At 50.8% G+C, this 20,671-nt stretch overlaps 1 protein-coding gene across 1 annotated transcript; it reads right to left on the minus strand.

Moving 5' to 3' along the window:
* Positions 1-7,611: 7,611 nt before the first annotated feature.
* LRFN1 (leucine rich repeat and fibronectin type III domain containing 1) lies at positions 7,612-16,354 on the minus strand (the record flags this gene model as incomplete). The annotated part of the gene is made up of 2 exons (XM_080908841.1): positions 14,901-16,354; positions 7,612-8,506 (listed from the first exon to the last, which is right to left on the minus strand). The coding sequence occupies exons 1-2, from the start codon at positions 16,304-16,306 to the stop codon at positions 7,612-7,614; spliced, it is 2,301 nt and encodes a 766-aa protein (XP_080764967.1). The 5' UTR covers positions 16,307-16,354.
* Positions 16,355-20,671: the final 4,317 nt, after the last annotated feature.

A 20,671-nucleotide genomic window follows, 5' to 3' on the forward strand; every position in this document is an offset into this window, starting at 1 on the left:
CTGCAGTTTTACCCAGAGCAGAGAGAAGGTGAGGCGGAGCCGGGCCATGTTCTATTGAACATGGAGCCTGTAACTTTGTGTTTGTCTTATAAAACTGATTTGGAGTGGATCTCCCATGATGTGCTACTTCTGTGTGTGTGTGTGTGTGTGTGTGTGTGTGTGTGTGTGCATGCGCACGAGTGCATGCACGCACATGTGTGCTTACTCGTGTGCATGCAGGTGTGTGTGAGTACACATGGAGGTGAGAGGACAACCTCAACTATCACCCCTCAATAGTTGTGCCCTAGTTTTGTTTTCCTTTTGTTGGTTTAGTTATTGGCCTGTGGTTTGTCTGTTAGGCGATACAAGCGGTACAGTGAGCCCAGAGGTCCTCTTTATGCTTCCCTGGCACTGGATTACAAGCACATGGCACCATACCTGGCTTCCGCCCATCCCTGCATGGGTTCTGAGGATTTGAACTCAGGTCCTCAGACTTGTGCGACCGGCACTTTCCCTCCCGAACCAGCCATCTCTCCAGCCCTAACCTTCATCAAAATATGAAAATGCAAAAGTTTGAGGTCATCAGGACTACACAGTGTAACAGTGAGAGAAGGGGGACATTTTGGTGTCAGCTTCTCACAAGACCCTGTGGCAGCGCAGAGATGGGGATGTGGGGATTTGAGTGCTGGGGATGCAGCCGGAGAGGTAACTTAGCTGTTATGAGCCCTTGCTATTTCTGTGGAGGACCCAAGTTCAGTTTTCAGGACCCACCTATGTCTGGTGGCTCACAACCGCCTGGAACGGAATCTGCAGGGTTTCTGCTGCCTCTGGCCTCTGTGGGCACCTGCACTCATGTACACATATGTACACACACATGCTTAAAAATAAAAAGTTTAGCGTGGTGGTGCATGCCTTTAATCAGACTTGGGAGGCAAAGGCAGGCTCATTGCTGAGATCAAGGCTAGCCTGGTCTACAGAAAGATTCCAGGTCAGCCAGGGAGGGCTAAAAAGAGAAACCCTGTCTCAAAAATAAAAATAACATGAATACAATTTCAGTCCTCTGTACCCAGAACCTCTGCATCCATGCATACGACCAACCTCTAAAGAATGGAAGATGTTTGAAGACTCCAAACCCACCCTGTGTCTAGGCTAAACATGTCCAGGATTCTTTTTGTCACAATCCCCTAAACAATACCACCCAAATAGTGCCTAAGTTACAATGAATGTAGCCTGATTGTCATCTGGAGAGGATTTAAGGGGAAGGTGTGTGTGTGGTCCCATGAGCATTCCCCATGAGGGACTCCAGCATCTCCAGATGTCTGTGTTTTCCAGGTTCCTGTAGCCAATCGCTTAGGAGCACAAGGGACGAGGGTGTCAACAAGAAAGTCATTGTTTTAGGGATCCAGGTTTGATAAAGTGCTAACTCACTAGGCAAGTGCAGGCTGTGCCCCATGATTCAGAAGCATGTGCCCTCAGACCCAGAGAAGAACGCCAGGATACCAGTCTTGACAGTTGGGAGAATGAGGGGGGAGAATTGGGAGTTCAAGACTAGTCTGGGCTCCAGAATTAGATACTGTCTTCCCATCTGAACATGGAAGCACATGCCTTCAATCCCAGCACTTGGGAGGCAGAGCAAGCAGATTCCTGTAGAGAGAACATCTCATTGTATCAATGTATCGTCTGTCCATTAAAAAGCCTATGGCTTAGGCGGGAAATAGGTGGAACATCTGGGAGGAGAAAGGATTCTGGGATAGAGCCAGGCACAGGGAGATCAGCCTAGGAAGATGTGAGGACAGGTCACCAGCCATGTGGCCAAATGTAGGTTAAAATAAAAGGGTTAGTTTTTAGTTATGATCCTAGTCTGAGAAGAGCCTAGAAACATGGCTGAGGTATTTGTACATATATGTTGAATCTGGGAAGCAGAATCAGGCATAACTTCAACAGATCCCTGTGAGTTCTAGGCGATCCTGGCCTACACAGTGAGTTCCAGGACAGCCAGGGCTGTATTGAAAGATCTTGTCTTGAAAAACAAAACAAAATTGATATAAAGATAGATGGAGAGTGTGGTGGCTTGCACATGCTTATCCCAGTGGGTGGCACTAGTAGAAGGTGTGGCCTTGTTGAAGAAAGTGTGTCACTGTGGGAGTGGGCTTGGAGACCTTTCTAGCTGCTTGAGGATGTCCAGTCTGTTCCTGGCTTCTCTTGGATGAAGGTATAGAACTCTCAGTTCCTCCAGTGACATGCCTGACTGGATGCTGCCATGTCTCTGCCTTGATGATACTAAACAGAACCTCTGAACCTGTAAGCCAGCCCCAATTAAATGTCTTTTTTATAAGACTTGCATTGGTCATGGTGTCTGCTCACAGCAGTAAAACCCTAACTAAGACAGACAGATGGAAGATAGATAGACGGATAGACAGACAGACAGATCAAGCTAGCTGGTGAGATGGTTCAGCAGGTAAAAGTATCTGTCACTAAACCTGATAATGAGTTCAATCCCAGGGACTACATGGAAGAGAGGAGAAACCTAACAGTGCAAATTGTCCTTTGTCTTCCATCTGTGCCACATGCATATACAATGAATGAATGAATGAATGAATGAATGAATGAGTGTATATAGTTTAATTAAGAAAAGTCAAGCATGGTGACTCATGCCTATAATCCCAACACTTTAGAGGCAGAAGCAAAAGGATCATGAATTTAGTCCTTGGCTACTTAAGATCTTATCTAAAAACCTTTAGAAAGAAAAGGAAGCCTGGCATGGTAGTGGACGCCTTTAATCCCAGCACTTCCGAAGCAGTGGCAGTAGGTTTCTGAGTGAGTTCAAGGCCAACCTGGACTGTGTAGGACACTCTTGGTCAGACAGGGCTACATAGCAAGATGCTGAGGCCAAGGGAAAATGGTAAGAAAAGCCAGCTGATATGTTTTAAATATTTAAAATATTCTATTATGGAGCTGGAGAGACAGCTTAGTGTTTAAAAGCACTGGCTCTGCTTCCAGAGCATCCAGTTTGGTTCCCAGTACACACCTGGTGGCTCACAACCAGCAGTCACCCCAGTTCCTTTTCTGGCCTTCTCTGGCACAAACCACAGTCATAGTCCACAGAGAGGCAGGAAGGCAAAATACACATAAAACAAAAATAAATGAAAACACCGTTCAGGTATGTCATCTGACTATATTTGGAATGTAGGAGTTCGTCACAGACCTGCTTTCTGTGCCTTTTTCTCTACCTTCCTCAGAATGTTAGCTTTAAATCCTAAGCTTAATGCCACGTGGCCACAGAATGGGTGCAGAATGCGCAGGTCTCACATCCTTGTACCGATAAAGTAAGCAGAAAAGAAGAAAGCAAATGGAAAAGTCTTTGAAAAATAATTAGTCCAGGCCAGCCTCCAACTTATAATGACAAACCTCTGATTCTCCTGCCTCAGCCTTCTGAATCTTGGGATCATAGACATGTTCCACCGGGGCCATTTTCTTGTTTGTGGCCTTTATTTTTGAGACAGGGTCTTACTGTACCCTCGGGTGGCCCAGAATTGAGATCCTCCTGCCTCTGCCTCCCCAGTGCTGGATTACAGGCCTGTGTCTGCTTTACTCACTCCTAAAGCCCCTCTGCTGGGTCAGGCACACGGCACATGCCCAGTAAAGCTTTATCAGTTTGTGAGTGAGGCAACCAGAGTTATATATTGTAACCCTGCTTCTTACAGCAGTAATGACCTTCCCTGGGTGTTATATGTAGTGCCTTGGGTTCTACCCTATACTGACTTCACACATTTAAGTGGGGGGTGTGAGCACAGAGCCCAGCTAGTGGGAGTACTCTGCACACAGGTCTCTTTGTGAATGTGTATGCATTCTGGGCCGGTGGGTAAGAAATCCACCTGGCCTGGAATTCTCCAGCTCTGTTGTCCTTACCTCCCACCCTCTCTGCCCAGACCAGCTTCCTCCCTCTGGCTTCGTTTCTATTTCTGTCTTGCTCTCCTCCCGCCAAGGCCTCAGGGGGCCCCTGGCTAGCTTGAAGCCTTCTTCCTTTTGCACCAGGATTAGGAAGGACTTTTCACGGCTGGGTATCTGCAAGGACTGAGATGCCCAGAGCCCCTGACCTAAACCAAACCACTTATGCCTCCCGGGGCAAGTCTCCAGTCCCTGCTCCATTACCCTCCACTCTCCAGCAGACCCTGCTCCACTTACACTCATACAGGTCTCCTCCCTTAACAGCCGGCTTTGGAGACCCCAGCTCAGCTAGGCTCACCAGAGCCATTCCCCAGCCTCTAGACACAGCTCCAGAGGTAAAATGCCAATTCCACTGTTTTCTTCCTGGGAAGCCCTCTGACAAGGGACACACCCTCCCTCTGGTTCTGACCCCTACCTGTGCAAAAGACTCTGGACATCTATCCTACAGAGTGGGCAGCCAGGCAGGGGCAGAAACTGTTCAGCTGAAAAAAGGCTTAAAGCTGAGGATGGGTCAGAAATTGCCCGCCTGCCCTTTACTGTCATTGATGTTTACAGGGTTAGGACAGTGCCTGGCTGTGTTGCCCAGGCTGGCCTCAAACTCCTGGATTCAAGCATTCAGCCTGCCCCAGCTTCCTGAGTAGCTGAGAGTCCAGTCGTGGCATCTTGCCCAAATCCACCTGCCTTAAAAAAAAAAAAAAAAAACAAACAAAGCAAAACAAACTAAACAAAGCCATATTTTGTTGGCAAAAACAAAAACAACCCAGGGTCTCATGGAGGCCAGGTTGTCTCAAAGTCCACATGTAGAAGAGAATAGTCTTCAATTTTTTTAATCTTAAAAAAAAAATGTTGGGGCCGGAGATATGGCTCAGTGGTTAGAGCACTGACTGCTCTTCCAGAGGTCCTGAGTTCAAATCCCAGCAACCACATGGTGGCTCACAACCATTTGTAATGGAATCTGATGCCCTCTTCTGGTGTGTCTGAAGACAGCAACAGTGTACTTACATATAATAAATAAATACTTTTTAATCTAAAAGAATTGATTTGTTCTATGTATAGTATGTCTGTGCATCACACACACATGCTCACAGACACACATGCTCACAGACATACATGCTCACACACACACATGCTCACACACACACATGCTCACAGAATCCAGAACACGAGATCCTCTGGAACGGGAGTTACAGACAGTTGTGAGCTGCCAAATGGGTATTGAGAATGAAACCAGGTTCCCCTACAAGATCAGTGGGTGCTATGACCACTGAGAACTCTCTCCGGTCCCTAATTTTGAACTTAAAAGAAACTCCTCCGTGTAGCCTTGGCTATCCTGGGACTCACTTTGTAGACCAGGCTGTCCTGGAACTCAGAGATCCATTTGCCTCTATCTCCCAGAGTGCTAGGATAAAGGTGTGTACCACCACCCGGCTAAATGTTTTAATTAATTAATTAATTGGGGGGGGGGGTGGTTCACATGCGCTATGGCATTTGAGTCACAGAGATCAAATTCAGATCGCCAGGCTTGGTGGCAAGTTGTCTTTACTCACTGAGCCAACCTGCCAGCCAGTCTTAAACTTCCGAGTCTCCTGATTCTACCCTCCAGATCTCATGTTTCAGGCATGCTCTGTCATGCCCAGTTCCTACCTGCTTTGCTAAGTTTTTCCAAGACACGCACCTATAAACCTGGCAATCCAGAAGATAGGGCAGGATAATTGAAAATTCAAGGCCAGCCTGGGCTACATTTTTATCAAGATCCTGTCTCCAAAAAAAAAAAAAAAAAAAAAAAAAAAAATATATATATATATATATATATATATATATATATATATATATATATATATCATTGTTGTGATGGTGCATACATACAATCTCTGCATTCAAGAGGCAAAGACAAAAGGATTACCACAGATTCAAACCTGTCAGCCATAGGTGTGTGCACATTCGTGCATGTTTGTATGCACTTCTGTGTTTGGGCATGGAAGTGCAAACCCACAATCCCAGTACTTGGTAGAGGCAAAGTTCACAAAAGGCTGGGAGGCTAGCCTACTCTATCTAGGGAGTTTCCAGGGCAACCCAGTGCTACATAGGGAGACTCTGTCAGAAACAACTACACACACTCGGGTATGTATGTATACATGTATGTATATATGTGTATGCTTGAGGGGATGTCTCAGTGAATAGTGTTTGTCATGCAAACACGGTGGGGGGGGGGATTCAGATGCCCAGCACGGGGGGCAGAAGTGGCTAGTGGAGGAGCCTGGAGATCACCAGCCAGCCATTCTAGCCTGATAGATGAGCTACAGTGAGTCTGTCTCAAAAGCTAAGGCAGATGACAGAGTTCACCCAGCAATTTACCTTTGCCCTCTGCAGCAGCATTTGAGGGTCCACACCACACCCACATACTAAGTCAGTAAGTACATTCTGCGTGCAGAATTGCTTTTGTTGTTGTTTTGAGATAATACTTACTATGTAGTTTATCTGGGACTCATTCTGTAGAACAGGCTGGCTTCAAGATCAGACATCCTCCCAGCCTCTGCCTTCTGGGTTTTAGGCTTAAAGGCAAGGGCCACTCTGCCCAGCTGAGATCAATATTAAATAAATGATCTCAATTTTCCACCCTCTGGTTATGCCCAGACATATCTATTCCACAGTGTCCTCATCTCTAAAATGGGCTAACAGTAAGGATGTCCTAGGATAATTGTGAGGAATGGATGGTTTAAAGGTTACCCACATACTGGTCACCTGTCACTATCATTTTCTGTTTCTCCCCACTTGAGTCTGCCTGCCAACCTCCCCACACCCACTGTCATGTTCTCTTCAGTCTGATTCAGAGTCCTCCCCCCACGCCAAAACACACGCGTGCGTGCACACACACACACACACACTGTCAGCAGAGCCGCCTCAGACACAGAAAAAAGTTTAATTCTGCTGCGGCGGAGGGTCCCGGCTCCGAGAGTGGGATTTGGTTTTTGTTTGTGTGGGGATTCATTGTGGGGATAAGGAAGATAGAGAGAAGAGTCTGGTCCTTCAGTGGGACCTGCCCGGAAGATGGTGAGGACAGGGAATCGGGAGAGACACTGACACTGGACAAAAATAAATAAATAAATAAAGGAGGGCAGAGGGAGAAAAGACGACAATGGGACAGAAAAAAGGGGAGACAAGTAGTGAAGGACTTAAAACAGACGACAGAGGGCGGGAAAGACAGGACGTAGAGAGAAAAAAAAAAAAAAAAAAGCCCCTCCCTCCAAACCAGACTGGTGGGACCAGGGACGGGGCTGGGTGAGGGGACGGGAGGCTTTGGAGGCCGCCGCGGGGCAGAAGAGATCTAGTCCAGCCAGATACAAGGAATGGGCCCCTCGCCCCTGCCCCAGGGTCCCGGGTAGGGTAGGGGACTCGTGTCTCAGTGCTGCAGTGTGGGGGGGCCCCGCCCCTCCCCGCGCTTCGCTGTGTAAGGCACCGGCTCCGGCGAGGTCCGCGAGCGCGCGGGGGGCGGGGCAGAGGGGTGGAGTCGGAGAGGCCGGCGGCCTGCCTCCAATCCGGAGGCGAGTGGGCGTGGCCTCCAGTGCGGCCGGCCCCGCCCCTCGCGCGTCCCTTCTCTCCAGCCTTCCCCCCGCCCCCCGCATCCGGCCGGGCTGGGCAACTAAGTGCGGCCCGCAGGCGTCCCGGTGCCCGTGCGCCCGCCGCTCACACGGTACTCTCCAGCATCCATTCGGTGCTAGTGAAGGCCAGGCGTGCTCGGGCGGAGCCCAGCCCCAGGTCTCCGTCCTCCCCGGCCGCGCCCCCTCCAGCCCCGTCCAGGTGGGGCGTGGACCGGTGGCGCTTTGTCCGCCGGGCGCGGCGCGGGTAACTGTGACTCTGGAACAGCGCCCCGTAGTCCCCGTCGAAGGAATAGCGTTGTTGTGGCCTCGGCCGGGCCGGGGCTCCCCCAGGAACCAGAGCTAGCGTTGGTGGTGCTGACGCTGGAGGCCCCAAGGCCCCCGAACGGCTCCTTCTAGGGCCGGTCAGAGCCCTAGATTCCTCCCCAGAAGTTTCCTCGGAGGGCAGCAAGCACAGCGAGGTGGCCGAGCCACCCAGAGAACGTCCAAGCACCACCTCTAGCTCAGTGGAAGTCGCCTCGGCCTCCATGGCCTTTGCCTCGATGGCAGCAGGGACGGCCACCTCCCGCAGCGCCTCGTAGCGGTCTGGAGCTGGTGGGGCGGAGGCCTGCTGCGCACCTGCGCCATTGGTCTGAGAGCACACGTGGCTGACCCGAGGGGGTGATCTGGACGTCCCTTTGATGCGGCGGCTGTCCCCATCGCCGTACACCTTGTAGCGAATCATCAGCAGAACGATGAAAACGAGGACCGAGGCTACGATGACGCCCCCGATGGCGATGATCATGGTACCGCCCAAGAAGTGGGCCCTCAGCGGGCGACATGGTGCAGGATCTCCCGCGGTGGTGAACTGCACACAGCCCACCACTCTGGTGGCTGGCAGAGCGGTGGCCCCGTCGTCGTAGACTGCCAGCACACACAAATCATAGGCGCGGCCAGCAGCCAGATCATTCACCAGGAAGGTCTGGCTGGTAGAAGGGATCATCCTGTGGAAAGGGGTGCGATCAGGACGTCGTTAGCCCCACTCTTAACCATGTCCCTTCACTTTACGCCCTAACGGTGGGAAACCGTGCAACTGGCGTCTACACAGAATACAGGATCTATTCATGTCTCTCCTCCATCAATATATTGCCAGCTTTTCATCACTGCTCTAGACCACACCCCCTCCTCTATATGCCCCGCCTCCAGAACCACCTGCCTTTAGCATCACCTACTGGGACTGTCTCTGCTCTAACTTGGACAACTGTCACTCAAGCTCTTTCGGCTGTACACAGCTACCATTTAAGGAGATCAATGCTATGGCCACTCCCCCTAATCTACATGTCCTTCCTCCATCCTGATGTTGACACTGGAGTCAACAGTGGTAGACTTGTAGTCCCTGGTCTTCATCCAGCCTCCACCTCTTGAATGCTGGGATTTCAGGCTTACAGACATATTGGTTTGTTTGGTTTTGGTTTTGTGGTGGTAGGGAACAAATCCCGGGCTTCCTGCAAGTACTCCGATAGTTGAGGTACGTTTACAGCCCTAATTCCTCTTTGATGCACACGCCTGCCTTTGGGGAAGGGAGCATGCTGCAGGACATGTCCCACCTTTGGGTAAATCTCAAGCTCCTGGCTCAGTTTCCCAAGCACCTAAGCCATATATCCCGACTCATCACCCTTCTAATTGCACTCTGGCTTAAAGCCATATCCCTTCGAGACACCTTGGGACAGCTCCTCTAGGAGCAACCGCTATTCTAAGCACACTCATCATTGTCCCACCAGAACTTCAGCGACCAATTCCCGGAACCATACTCCCCAAATACTCATCTACAACTGCCTAAATTGTAGCCAAGCATGGGTTTCACCCATTGCTATAGATTCTTCTCAAATGAGGTACATAGTATAGCTTGGTCCTTCAGTTAAACACCCGGGAGCCGCAACCTCTCTACCCTTTGCTAACTCTGTGAGTGAACACAGGTATCTTAACTTCTCTGTCTACCGTTTCCCTCTAACAGGGACAACGAGAATTCCTATACCCTTAGGATAGCATAGGGAATGAATGAGTGAGGAATGAATGAATGAGATTGTCTAAAGTTAAGGATGTCACTATGAGCTAATGTCCCATTCAGGGTTTCCAGTAATGCCGTGAGCTCCCATTCCCAGGCTCTCTGCCCTTCTCTGTCTCCTTTTAGATTACAGTCAGTCTACAACAATACCATCGTTAACTGGTCTGACTTCGTCTAAGTTACATCTATAAACGTGTGTAAGGAGGAGGAGGTCAGCGGACAACCTGCAGGAGTCTGTTCTCTCCTTCCACCATATGTGACCCAGGGATTTAACTCGGGTCATCAGGCTTGGTAGAAAGTGCCTTAAGCCACAGAGCCATCTCACCAGGTGCACCCTCTACATTCCTCTCAGATCCACCCTAGGGACAATCCCTCCCAGACTTTGGTCTCTTTTGATGAGCATATCTTGGCACAGTCTGTTTGGGCTACTTTCCAGCCTCAGGGAATCCAGAGTGTGGAGTGCGCCCTGACTGGCATGCACTGCACCCAACCTTGCAAGCTTGCCTCTCCTGCTAAGGCTCTTAGTGGCTCACCGGAGACAAGCACCGCCCCTTCCTCTGCTTGAGACCAGGAAGAAGTCCCACCCCCTCTAAAAAGCCATGCCTCATCTCCAAGCATGCTTACCTGTCAGAGCTCCACAGGCCTGCCAGTGGGGTTGCCTGCTGGTCCTGAGACCCTCACCAAGAAGGTCCCTGCCATCAAGTACCACCCTCTACCCCAGGACTTCAAGCATAGGTCCCACCCTCCCCCAAGGACCCCACATTATGTTCTTCCCTTTTCATAAAAGCTGCCCTGACCCCCTTCTTGGCTGTATCTTTCCCTTTTCTTCTCCTAGAGGCATGGATTTCCTTGGTTCTTCTCCCCAAATAACCAGTTGCTAGGGGCTCCCCCTCTTTTCAAGGACAGTCACTGGCTCCTTAAGAAAGCCTGAGCCCACGAGTCTCTCATTGGCTGCCAGACCGGAGCAAGCAGCTGAGAAGGCTTCTTGTTGGATGTCACCTCAGCCCGTGGCTGCAGAGAGGAAGTTAACCCCTGCAGTGCCATGCTACGTAGAAGCATCTGCAATGGAGGTTGCAGGGTAGAACTGGGGCCCTCGGGGGAGAACAGTCCCTGCCTAACTGGGGAGAAGGGACCATCAAGATCTGCTTACATACTGGGTCTGGGGTTTTCCCCCACCCTGCCACACAATGGCTATGGATCAGAGAGGAACCGTGAAAGGAGATGAAAAACCACACAATCCGAATGACAGAAATGTATCATCCATCTCCCCAACACCCCTGCCTGGCAAACACTAGGTATTCAATAAGTGTGCGTTCAAGCATATGAAACATAGTTCTTCCACTCTCTGTGTCTGAGAGCAAATGATCTCTCCCACAGAGCATCAAGTTTTGATTAAAAAGAGCACTGAGGGTGTGGCTCAGTGGTAGAGCCCCTGCCTAGAATCCCCCAGTGAGGGGCTGGGGGCGTGGCTCAGTGGTAGAGCCTCTGACTAGAATCCACCAGTGAGGGGCTGTGGGCGTGGCTCAGTGGTAGAGCCCCTGCCTAGAATCCTCCAGTGAGGGGCTGGGGGCGTGGCTCAGTGGTAGAGCCCCTGCCTAGAATCCTCCAGTGAGGGGCTGTGGGCGTGGCTCAGTGGTAGAGCCCCTGCCTAGAATCCTCCAGTGAGGGGCTGGGGGCGTGGCTCAGTGGTAGAGCCCCTGCCTAGAATCCTCCAGTGAGGGGCTGTGGGCGTGGCTCAGTGGTAGAGCCCCTGCCTAGAATCCTCCAGTGAGGGGCTGGGTTTATTACAGAAGGGTTGCCTAAAATGTGTGAGGCTCTAAGTTCAACCAACAGTACCATAAAAGTGAATTAATAAAAATGAAATAAATGCGCGTGTAATCTTAAGAATATTAAATGACACACATAACAAAGTGATTTTTCTTCTTTGTTTTTTGTTTGAGTCAGGGTCTCACTTTGTAGCCCTGGCTGTCCTAGTACTCACTCTGTAGACCAGGCTAGCCTAAAACTCAGAGATACCCCTGCTTCTGCCTCCTGAGTGCTGGGATTAAAGGCTTGCACCACCACCCAAAAAGTAATTTTAAAAATTTTAAATGAAATAAATGGGGTGATAGTAACAGATTTATAGCAAACAGTTGTATCTTTGGACATAGTTTGCAAAGGTTCCTGTTTGGGTTCTTGGGTGACTGACTGTAAGAATGGGCTCGTCTATATAAAGGGGGCTCTGACACACCCTTGACAATGTCTTCAGTTCTGACAGCCAGAAGCAAAATGAGGAAATGTGTACTTGGTGTAGCGATATAGTCCCTGTGATCTCAGAAGAGAAAGAGTTCCATGCCTGCCTAGATTTTAGAGTGAGTTGAAAGCTAGCCTAGGGTACAAGGGCAAGAGCCCGACTCAAAAACAAAAGCAGAGCCAAGGGAAAAGAGAGGGCCCTGGCAAGCAGACTGGCCAAGAAGGACCGAGATGGAGGCCAAGAGACAGGCTTACTGCGAAGGGCTATGCGCACTCAACTTGTTGGGGCTACTGCAGATAGGGAAATGGTTCCTGACCCTCTAGTAACCCAAAGAAAGTGAAGCCGGGGCTAGGCTCTCAGCAGACTCTATAGGGCAGAAGGAAGGCAAGAACAAGATGTATCTGTTTAGCCAACAGTCATTTATCAAGTGCCCACTGCGTGTCATCCCTGCCATGCCAGGCTCTGTGACTGCCATGCCGACAGACGACCAAGATGGGGAGCCCACAGGTACTGATTCCCAATGGGCCCCTACCCATCAGGCTGTGTATTCCCTGGGGCTGCGTCTCCTGGTCTCCTCAGAGCACAGGTGCCAATGGTCACAATGAAAGCAGCCATTTTTTTTTTTTTTTTTTTTTTTTTTTTTTTAATTTTTGAGACAAGATCTCACCATGCATCTCAGGCTGACCTTGAACTAAAGATCTTCTTTCCTCAGCCTCCCAAGTGGCTTGGATCACAAGAACGTGGCGCCAATGTCTACCTAAGAGCCGTTTTTCTCATATTCAGGATGCACATGTATTGAATCCCTACTGTTTCCCAAGTAAGGATGGAAGGGGGCTAGGTAATTATTTCTTTATATACTTTTTATTTCAGAGACAGGTGGTGATGGCACATTTTCCCCAGCACTCAGAAAGAAGCAGGCAGAATTCTGTGTATTCAAGGCCAGCCTGGTCTACATAGTGAGTTCCAGGACAGCCAGGGCTACAAAGAGAAACCCTGTCGATGATGATGATGATGATGATGATGATGATGATGATGATGGTGGTGATAAAAATACTCCTATTTCTGTGCTTCTCTATCTTATACTCTTTTCTTCTCTATGACTCATAGCCATGCCCAATTCAGGGCCCAGTATAACCCAGAGTCTAAATGCCTAGTGGGGGAAGGAAGAAGAGAAAGTAGAGACAAACAAGAGGAAAAGACAACAAACTCTGGAGATGGTGAGGAAACCAACTGACATGTGTCTACACTGCAGCCTGTTCATCCTAAGACAGTGGCTTCCAATCTGAGGGGCATGGAAATAATTCACAGGCACTGATTAGTGTTTTATCAAGTTGACACAAAGGAGGCTCATCTGGCACAGTCATCTGAAACAATGTTTCCATCACATTGGCCTGTAGACAGGTGGAAGGGGTGGGGCATTTTCTTAATTAATGATTGACATAGGATGGGCGGGTCCAGTCCACTGAGGGTATTCCTGCCACTGGGAATGTTGTATAAGGTGGTCCTGGGTGGTTATATAAGAGAGCAGGCTGAGTAAGCCATAGAGAGCAAGCCAGTAAGCAGCAGTCCTCCATGGCCTTCAGGTTCCTGCCTCCAGGTTCCTGCCCTGAGTTCCTGTTCTTCTTACATTGATCAACTTGTGACCTGTGAGCTGTAAGATTAAAAAATAAACCCTTTTCTCCCCAACTTGCTTTTGTTGGTTTTTTTTTTTTTTTTTTTTTTTTTTTTGTTTTGTTTTGGTTTTGTTGTTGTCAGACAATGTTTTTCTGTGTGGCCCTTGCTATCTTCTAACTCTGCAGATCAGGCTGGCCTCAAACTCAAGAGCTCTGTCTGCTTCTCTCTCCTAAGTAATGGAATTAAAGGTGAGTACTACCACGGCCTGGCTTGCTCGTGGTGTTTATCAGAGCAATAGAAGCAAACTAGAACATTATGTTTCTATTTTCCTTGTGCATTTTGCTTTCTTTTTCTGTAGGGGACTAGAATAGTAGCATTGACAGAAATAGAAGCAATAACTATAAACATGTGTGTTTTATGTGACACAATGTTTAACTGGTGGCATTCTTGATCAAAAGTCTCTGGAGAGCCAGTGATGTTGACCATAAACTCTGTGAGATATTTATTGTTTGGAAGTACCAGGATGGAACTCAGTGTCTTCCAGTTTAGCAAGTGCTCTGCAGAACCATGCCCTAGCCCCTCACTGGGGGATTCTAGGCAGGGGCTCTACCACTGAGCCACAGCCCCCAGCCCCTCACAGGGGGATTCTAGGCAGGGGCTCTACCACTGAGCCACAGCCCCAGAACCTCACTGGGGGATTCTAGGCAGGGGCTTTACCACTGAGCCACCGCCCCAGCCCCTCACTGGGGGATTCTAGGCAGGGGCTCTACCACTGAGCCACAACCCCCAGCCCCTCACAGGGGGATTCTAGGCAGGGGCTCTACCACTGAGCCACAGCCCCAGCCCCTCACAGGGGGATTCTAGGCAGGGGCTCTACCACTGAGCCACCGCCCCAGCCCCTCACTGGGGGATTTTAGGCAGGAGCTCTACCACTGAGCCACACCCCCAGAACCTCACTGGAAGATTCTAGGCAGGGCCTCTACCACTGAGCCACGCCCCCAGCACCTCACTGGAGGATTCTAGGCAGGGGCTCTACCACTCCAGCCCCTACATGAGAGGCTCTACTTTGAGGGACACCCCAGCTGCTCCCTGGAGAAGTCTAGACAAGAGCTCTATCTTACTATAACTGAGCTACATCTCCAGTTCTCTTTCGTTCCACTTCTTAAATTTTGAGACAGAGTGTCTCCAAGTTATCCAGGCAAGCTTTGTCCTTGCTATGTCTCAGCTTCCCTAGGATAACAAGTCTCTGATCCTTGCTCTATCTCCACTGTCCAGCACTACACTGGCTCATGTTAAGTACTACTCAAACATCTCCTAAGTGTAGGAAACACAAAGACTGCAGAGGGGGGTTGGGGAAGGAGGCAACGACGGGCCTATCAAGAGCCAGAACTAAGCAAGGTCAAGGGGAGGAATGGGCAGGTGGGAGGAAAGAAGACAGGATGTCAGGGTGAGAAAGGAGGTCCTAGAGCGGCAGCACCACACTCACCTGTAGACTAGGGAGTCATCCGCAGAGCTGTTGTATTGCACTTGGTACATGCGGATACCAGGCACTGGCCTCTGGGCCGGCCAGCGGATGAGCACGGAGCTGGACGTGAGTTCAGCTGCCACAAGCCTGCGCTCAGTGGCTGAGTCGTTGGCACCAGGTCTGCCTGGCGTGGCGATGTCCGAAGAACCGGGTTCAGTAAGAGGTGGTGGAGCAGCAGGTGGGGGCGCCATTAGTGGTAGAGGTACCACACACACCTCCACAGGTGCAGTGGCTTCCCCCGCAGCATTGGAGGCTATGCAAGTGAAGGTACCGCTGTCCCTCAGGGTGGTGATAGTCACATCCAGCGTTCCGTCACCTCGGACCCGAGTCCGGCTGGAGTTCCCCAAGAGACGCCCATCAGGTGCCACCCAATGCACCACGGGCTCAGGGTCACCCACCGCCCGGCAGCGGAGACTGACGGCCTGGCCCTCCACCACCAGGGCCCGGCCACCTGCCTGCCGCGTGATGAGCGGGGGCTCACAGAGAAATTCCTCCTCGGGGATGGACCAGAAATAGCGGTCAGTGAGATGCTCGGGCGTGGCACACGTCTCCAAGTCGTCCTCCCTGGTCAGGCGCCGGAGCCAGAGCAGTTCACAGTTGCAGTGTAGTGGGTTCCCACCGAAGCTGACGGTCAGTGGGGTGGGTGGCTTGGGTCCCCCGCCCTGGGACCTCAGGAACAGTCCATCCGGGGGCAGCTTATGTAGACGGTTGGAGGTCATGTCCAAGCGCACGAGTTTGTGCAGCTGCACGAAGGTTCCCTCCGCAATGTGATCGATGAGGTTGTGGTCCAGTGTGAGGGTGTTCAAGTTCACCATCTGACCCACCGCCTCCCATGGCAGTGCCTCTAGGTTGTTGTAGGATAGATCCAAGTCCTCTACTGTGGACAGGAAGGCGTCGAAGGCTGCCGATTCCACCTTACGGATCTGATTGTTGCCGAGGATCAAGTGGCGGAGGTTACCCAAGCCCCGGAGCTGGTCCCCTCGCACCTCTGCCAGGCGGTTGCTGTCAAGATGCAGGGCCCGGAGAGCGCGGAGGTCAGCAAAGGCGCCGGCTGCTACCTGGCCAATGGTGTTGCGAGACAGGGTGAGGTGGACCAGGCTGGTCATATTGGCGAAGTCTCGACGACGCACAGCCGCAATGAAGTTGTCAGTGAGCCGCAGCTCTACCACTCGCCTGTCTATGGCGGGTGGTACGAAGAGCAGGCCGGTCTTGGCACACAGCATGGTCAGTGTGGGTGCCACGTTCTGACAGATGCAGCGGCCGGGGCAGGGCTGGCCACGAGACGCTCCGGCCCAGAGCAGTAGCAGAAAAGGGAGAGCAGCAGGTGGTGGCGAGAGGAACCCGGAGGAGAAGGGGCCTGGAGCCATGGTGCAGGGGGGAGGCAGGAGGAGTGGGAGAGACCTGGAGGGGAGGAAGAGAGTCAACCAGGGTTGCTCACTACTCCCGCAACCTCAAAGCAGCAAGTATACAAGACCATGGCCATGTTTTTCTTCCTGTGTTTGGTTTTTGGTGTGTGTGTGGGGGGGGTTGTGTTTTGTTTTTGGTTGGGTTTTTTTGGATACAGAGTCTCATTATATATCCTGGATTGGCCTGAAACTTGCTTTGCAGACCGGACTAACCACAAATGCACATAGACCAGCCTGCCTCTGCCTCCCCAGTGTCAGGATAAAAGGCCTGCGCCGCCTCGTTGGCTTCTCTTTTTCTGAGATAAAGTGTCACTGTATATCCCAGGTTGGCTTTGAACTCATAAACTTCCTGTGTCTGCCTTCCAAGGGCAGTGATTACAGATCTGGACCAAAGCACCCAGATCTGATTACAACATTTCCAAGCAAGTCACCGCCGCATTACACTGAAGTCTTCAACCCTCCCACCTATCATGCCTCTGGGAGCTCCCCAACTTCCCGAGACCTCCCAGCCCACCAGATACTACACTTACTAGCTGTGTGACCTTGGGCAAGTGTCTGAACCTCTCTGAATCTCGGTTTCTTCATCTGTAAAATAGAAAAAACACAGGCCTTACTTTGGTGAGGATTATGTGCACTGGTGAGCAGGCACATAAGATAGGTTCAACACATATTAACATTATTAGCTGCAACGCCACTAAGTGCTAATGATACCAACAGAACTAGGCCTGTGTGTTATGATAAGAGAAAATGTTTTTACTTTAAATGTTATTATTACAAATACTACACATGTGTGGCTGGGTCCGAGGCCAACTTTGTGGAACTGACTCTTTCATTCTACCTTCACGTGGCTTTGAAGCCAAGGAATCGAACTTGGGTTGCTAGGCTTGTGCCGCAAGCTCCTTTACCTGCTACGCCAGCTTGCTGACCTGCAAGTGCACTAAAATCAAAGGTTCGAAAGTAATGAACTCACAAACCTCCTCAAGCAGTAAGGTCTCACTCTGTAGCCCAGGCTGGCCATGAATCCACCTGCCTCTGATTCTCAAGTGCTGGGATTAAGGGTGGTGCAGCACACTCATCCTGTTCTTTTTATTTTGTCTGTCTGTCTGTCTGTCTGTCTGTCTGTTTTTGAGACAGGGTTTTTCTGTAAAGTCCTAGCTGTCCTGGAACTCACAAAGACCCACTTGCCTGTGCCACCTGAGTGCTGGGTCTAAAGGTGTGCACCACCACTGCCTGGTCCATCTTGTTCTTTAAGACATGACAGCATGTAGTCCAGGCTAATCTAGAACTTGCTATTACTATACAGTTGAGGCCGGCCTTGAACTCTTGATCCTCCTGCTTCTGCCTCCCAAGTACTGGAATGACAGGTGTGTGGTACCACACACAGACAGGCCAAAATTTCTTCACTTTATATATTAGAACAATACCATCCTCACTGAGTTTTCATATGGGAACCACTGCGTACAGGGCCTAGCTCGCACACAGTAAGCACTCAGTGAGTGTTAAGGTCCTCCAACTAAATTAATAGACAAAAAGACAAAAAGGCGGAAAGGGTTGAGGAAAAAAAAATCAGAATTTTTCCCATCTCAGGCTGAGGAGGTCTTCCTCTGAGTATGATTTCTTTCCAGGTTCATCTGAGCTCCCCAGCAGGGCTGACTGATACCAACTGGTACACAGGAGGCCCATACAGAGCCTACAGACACATGCATGTATGCACACACGCTATGCCCCTGCTCCAGGCAAAACCTTACGGCAGGGATTCCCCCACCAGCAGCTGCAAACCCACGCCATGTCAGTTCCCATCATAACACAGGGTGGGCGGCAGGGGGCAGGGTAAAACAGAAAGGATGGGAAGGGGGCATCCTCAAAGTTTTTTTTATCCCACACTGTCCTATGCCCCAGCCCTTGCTGACCAACCTCTGAGGGATCTGTGTGAAATGGTGACCATATGTGACCTTGATTTTTTTACCCAGGGGAAAAAGAATGGGACCAAGAAAGTCAGAGAAAGGCTGAGAGTCAAAAGGAAGCAAGTGGGGAGGAATAGACTGGCGGCGGGGTGGGGGTGGGGGGGTGGGAACTAAGACATAAAAAGAAAAAGTTTCCCAAGAAGATGGCATAGGTTCCAGGTATGGTTCATTAGAACATACGTCTGGAATCCCCAATGAGGGACTGGGGGCGTGGCTCAGTGGTAGAGCCTCTGCCTGGAATCGCCCAATGAGGAGTTAGGGGCGTGGCTCAGTGGTAGAGCCTCTGCCTGGAATTCCCCCAATGAGAGGCTGGGGGCGTGGCTCAGTGGTGATACACTTTTCTAACATGCTTAAGGTCCTAGATTCCCTCCCAAGCACTGCAAAAAGAGGACGGCAAGGTACGGTGATAGACACCTGTAATCCCAGCACTCAAAAAGTTGAGAGATGTGGACCAGCCTGGGCTACATATGGAAACCCTGTGGCAGGAAACCAAGGAGACAATGAAAAGACAAGTACCAGTGGGACAAAGAAACAAAAACATCTGAGTGAAGAAGGAAACAGACAGAAAAGAGCCTGAGCCAGGGTGATAGAAGGGGGGGGGGGAGGATGAGCAGAGGACAGTTAGAGAAGAAAGAGATAGGATAGAAGGGGACAGAAGTGGGGCTGAGGAGAGAAACTGAGGCAGGGCCAGGCCAGCATATCTCTGAGCACCCAGATTCCACCTTCCTCTCCCTCTAAGTTACCGTTCCTTACTGACTAGAAACCCTGGTCTAGAAGGCGGGCCTCCACCATGAGGAGCCCTGGCACCGCACCTGCCCACTTGGGGTCTCTAGGGCCCAAAACCCAGTTCTAAGAGTTTCTCCTCGAACAGCTGCAAAGAAACCAGCCTGAGCTTACTCAAAGGCATCACAGCACCACGGGTCAGAACCTGTCCCTCGGTCAGGGTTCACACCCCAAAGCCCTTGTGCGTGTGGCTTTGGTGGGACAGCATCCTTCTCTGTACCTCCCTGTTCTCACTCATGACAGTGATAGCACCCGCCTACCTCGCCGTACTTTGAAGAGGACCCAAGGAGAATATTTTGTAATGGGCTTAGGTTAGCTTCAGACTACATAAATGCCACATCAATGTGAGATGATGCTAGCATTGTGTGTGTGTGTGTGTGATGCTGGGGATGGAATGCAGGGCCTTGTGCACACTAAGCGAATGCTCTAAGGCTAAGCCACGCCCCCAGCCCCTCACTGATGGATTCTAGGCAAGTGCTCTATTCCCCCACTCATTTCTCCTTCTCCTCCTCCTTCCTTTCTTCCTCTTTCCTTTCTGAAACTGGGTTGTACTCTATAGCCCAATAGCCCAAGATGGCATCAAACTCGCAATTCTCTTGCCTCAGCCTACACCAGCTGTCAGGGTTAAGTCCTGCCTACAAATCTTCACGGATCCTTCCTGATATAAAGGGACTCCGCTCCCCCCCCCCCCCCCCGTCACCTTACCTCTCTTGAGAGAGGTCACATCCTGACCTATGGACCCCTCTGAGCCTCCTGACCACCATGAGATAAATGAATGCCCAACTCCAATTCTCAGAGGCTTATTTCTACACTTTCCTGGGAGTGGGCACCCGCCTCCCTAGACACTGTGGTAATTTGCCCTTGAGTCCGCTGAGGTAGAACTCTGGGCCTGGGCGGGCTCACGACCAGGGTCCCCTCCCCCATCTCTCCCCCAAGCCGAGGCCACCATACTCACCTCTCTTCAAGGAGTCAGGGCCTGGGCCGGTACCTGCAGAAGAACAACAATGGAGTTAGCACCTTGCAGCAGCTCCTGTCTGGTCACTGAAGCCTACCTCGGAGACCATGTGAGCCAAGGGAATCCCTATCCTGATGGCTTTCCTAGGCCTCCTGCTTCAGGGTCATCGTCCTCTCAAAGGGACCCAGAAGTCATGTCCAGCCTTAAGAAACTGGGCCTCAGGGTCATTCATCCTCCAAACCTCAGGAGTCCAGCCTGTGAGCTTTGTCCTCTGAGGTCTCAGGAGCTCCGAACCCTCACCCCTCCCGCACCGGTTCCTGGTTACGGCATTTACCCACTCTTCTTGGCCGCTCTAGAATTCTAAATTCCCAGCCTTCTCTTTTTGAGAATCAGAAGTATGGACCAGACATCTTTTCCTTTACAACCCGAGACTTTCTCATCTGGGCTCCCCAACTTCAAAGGCATGAGTGGTATCCAGAGCCCAGAAGCACTCGGGCTTCTATGTTACCATCTCCTCTGCATCCACATTTACATCAGTGGATCCATCCTGATCTATGTGAGTCTTAACCCAAGCTCTACCAGGGAACACCAGCCTATGTTCACACTCACTAGACCCAGAAGTAG

The sequence above is a fragment of the Micromys minutus genome, assembly GCF_963924665.1.
Source record: "Micromys minutus genome assembly, chromosome: 32".
NCBI lineage: Eukaryota > Metazoa > Chordata > Mammalia > Rodentia > Muridae > Micromys > Micromys minutus.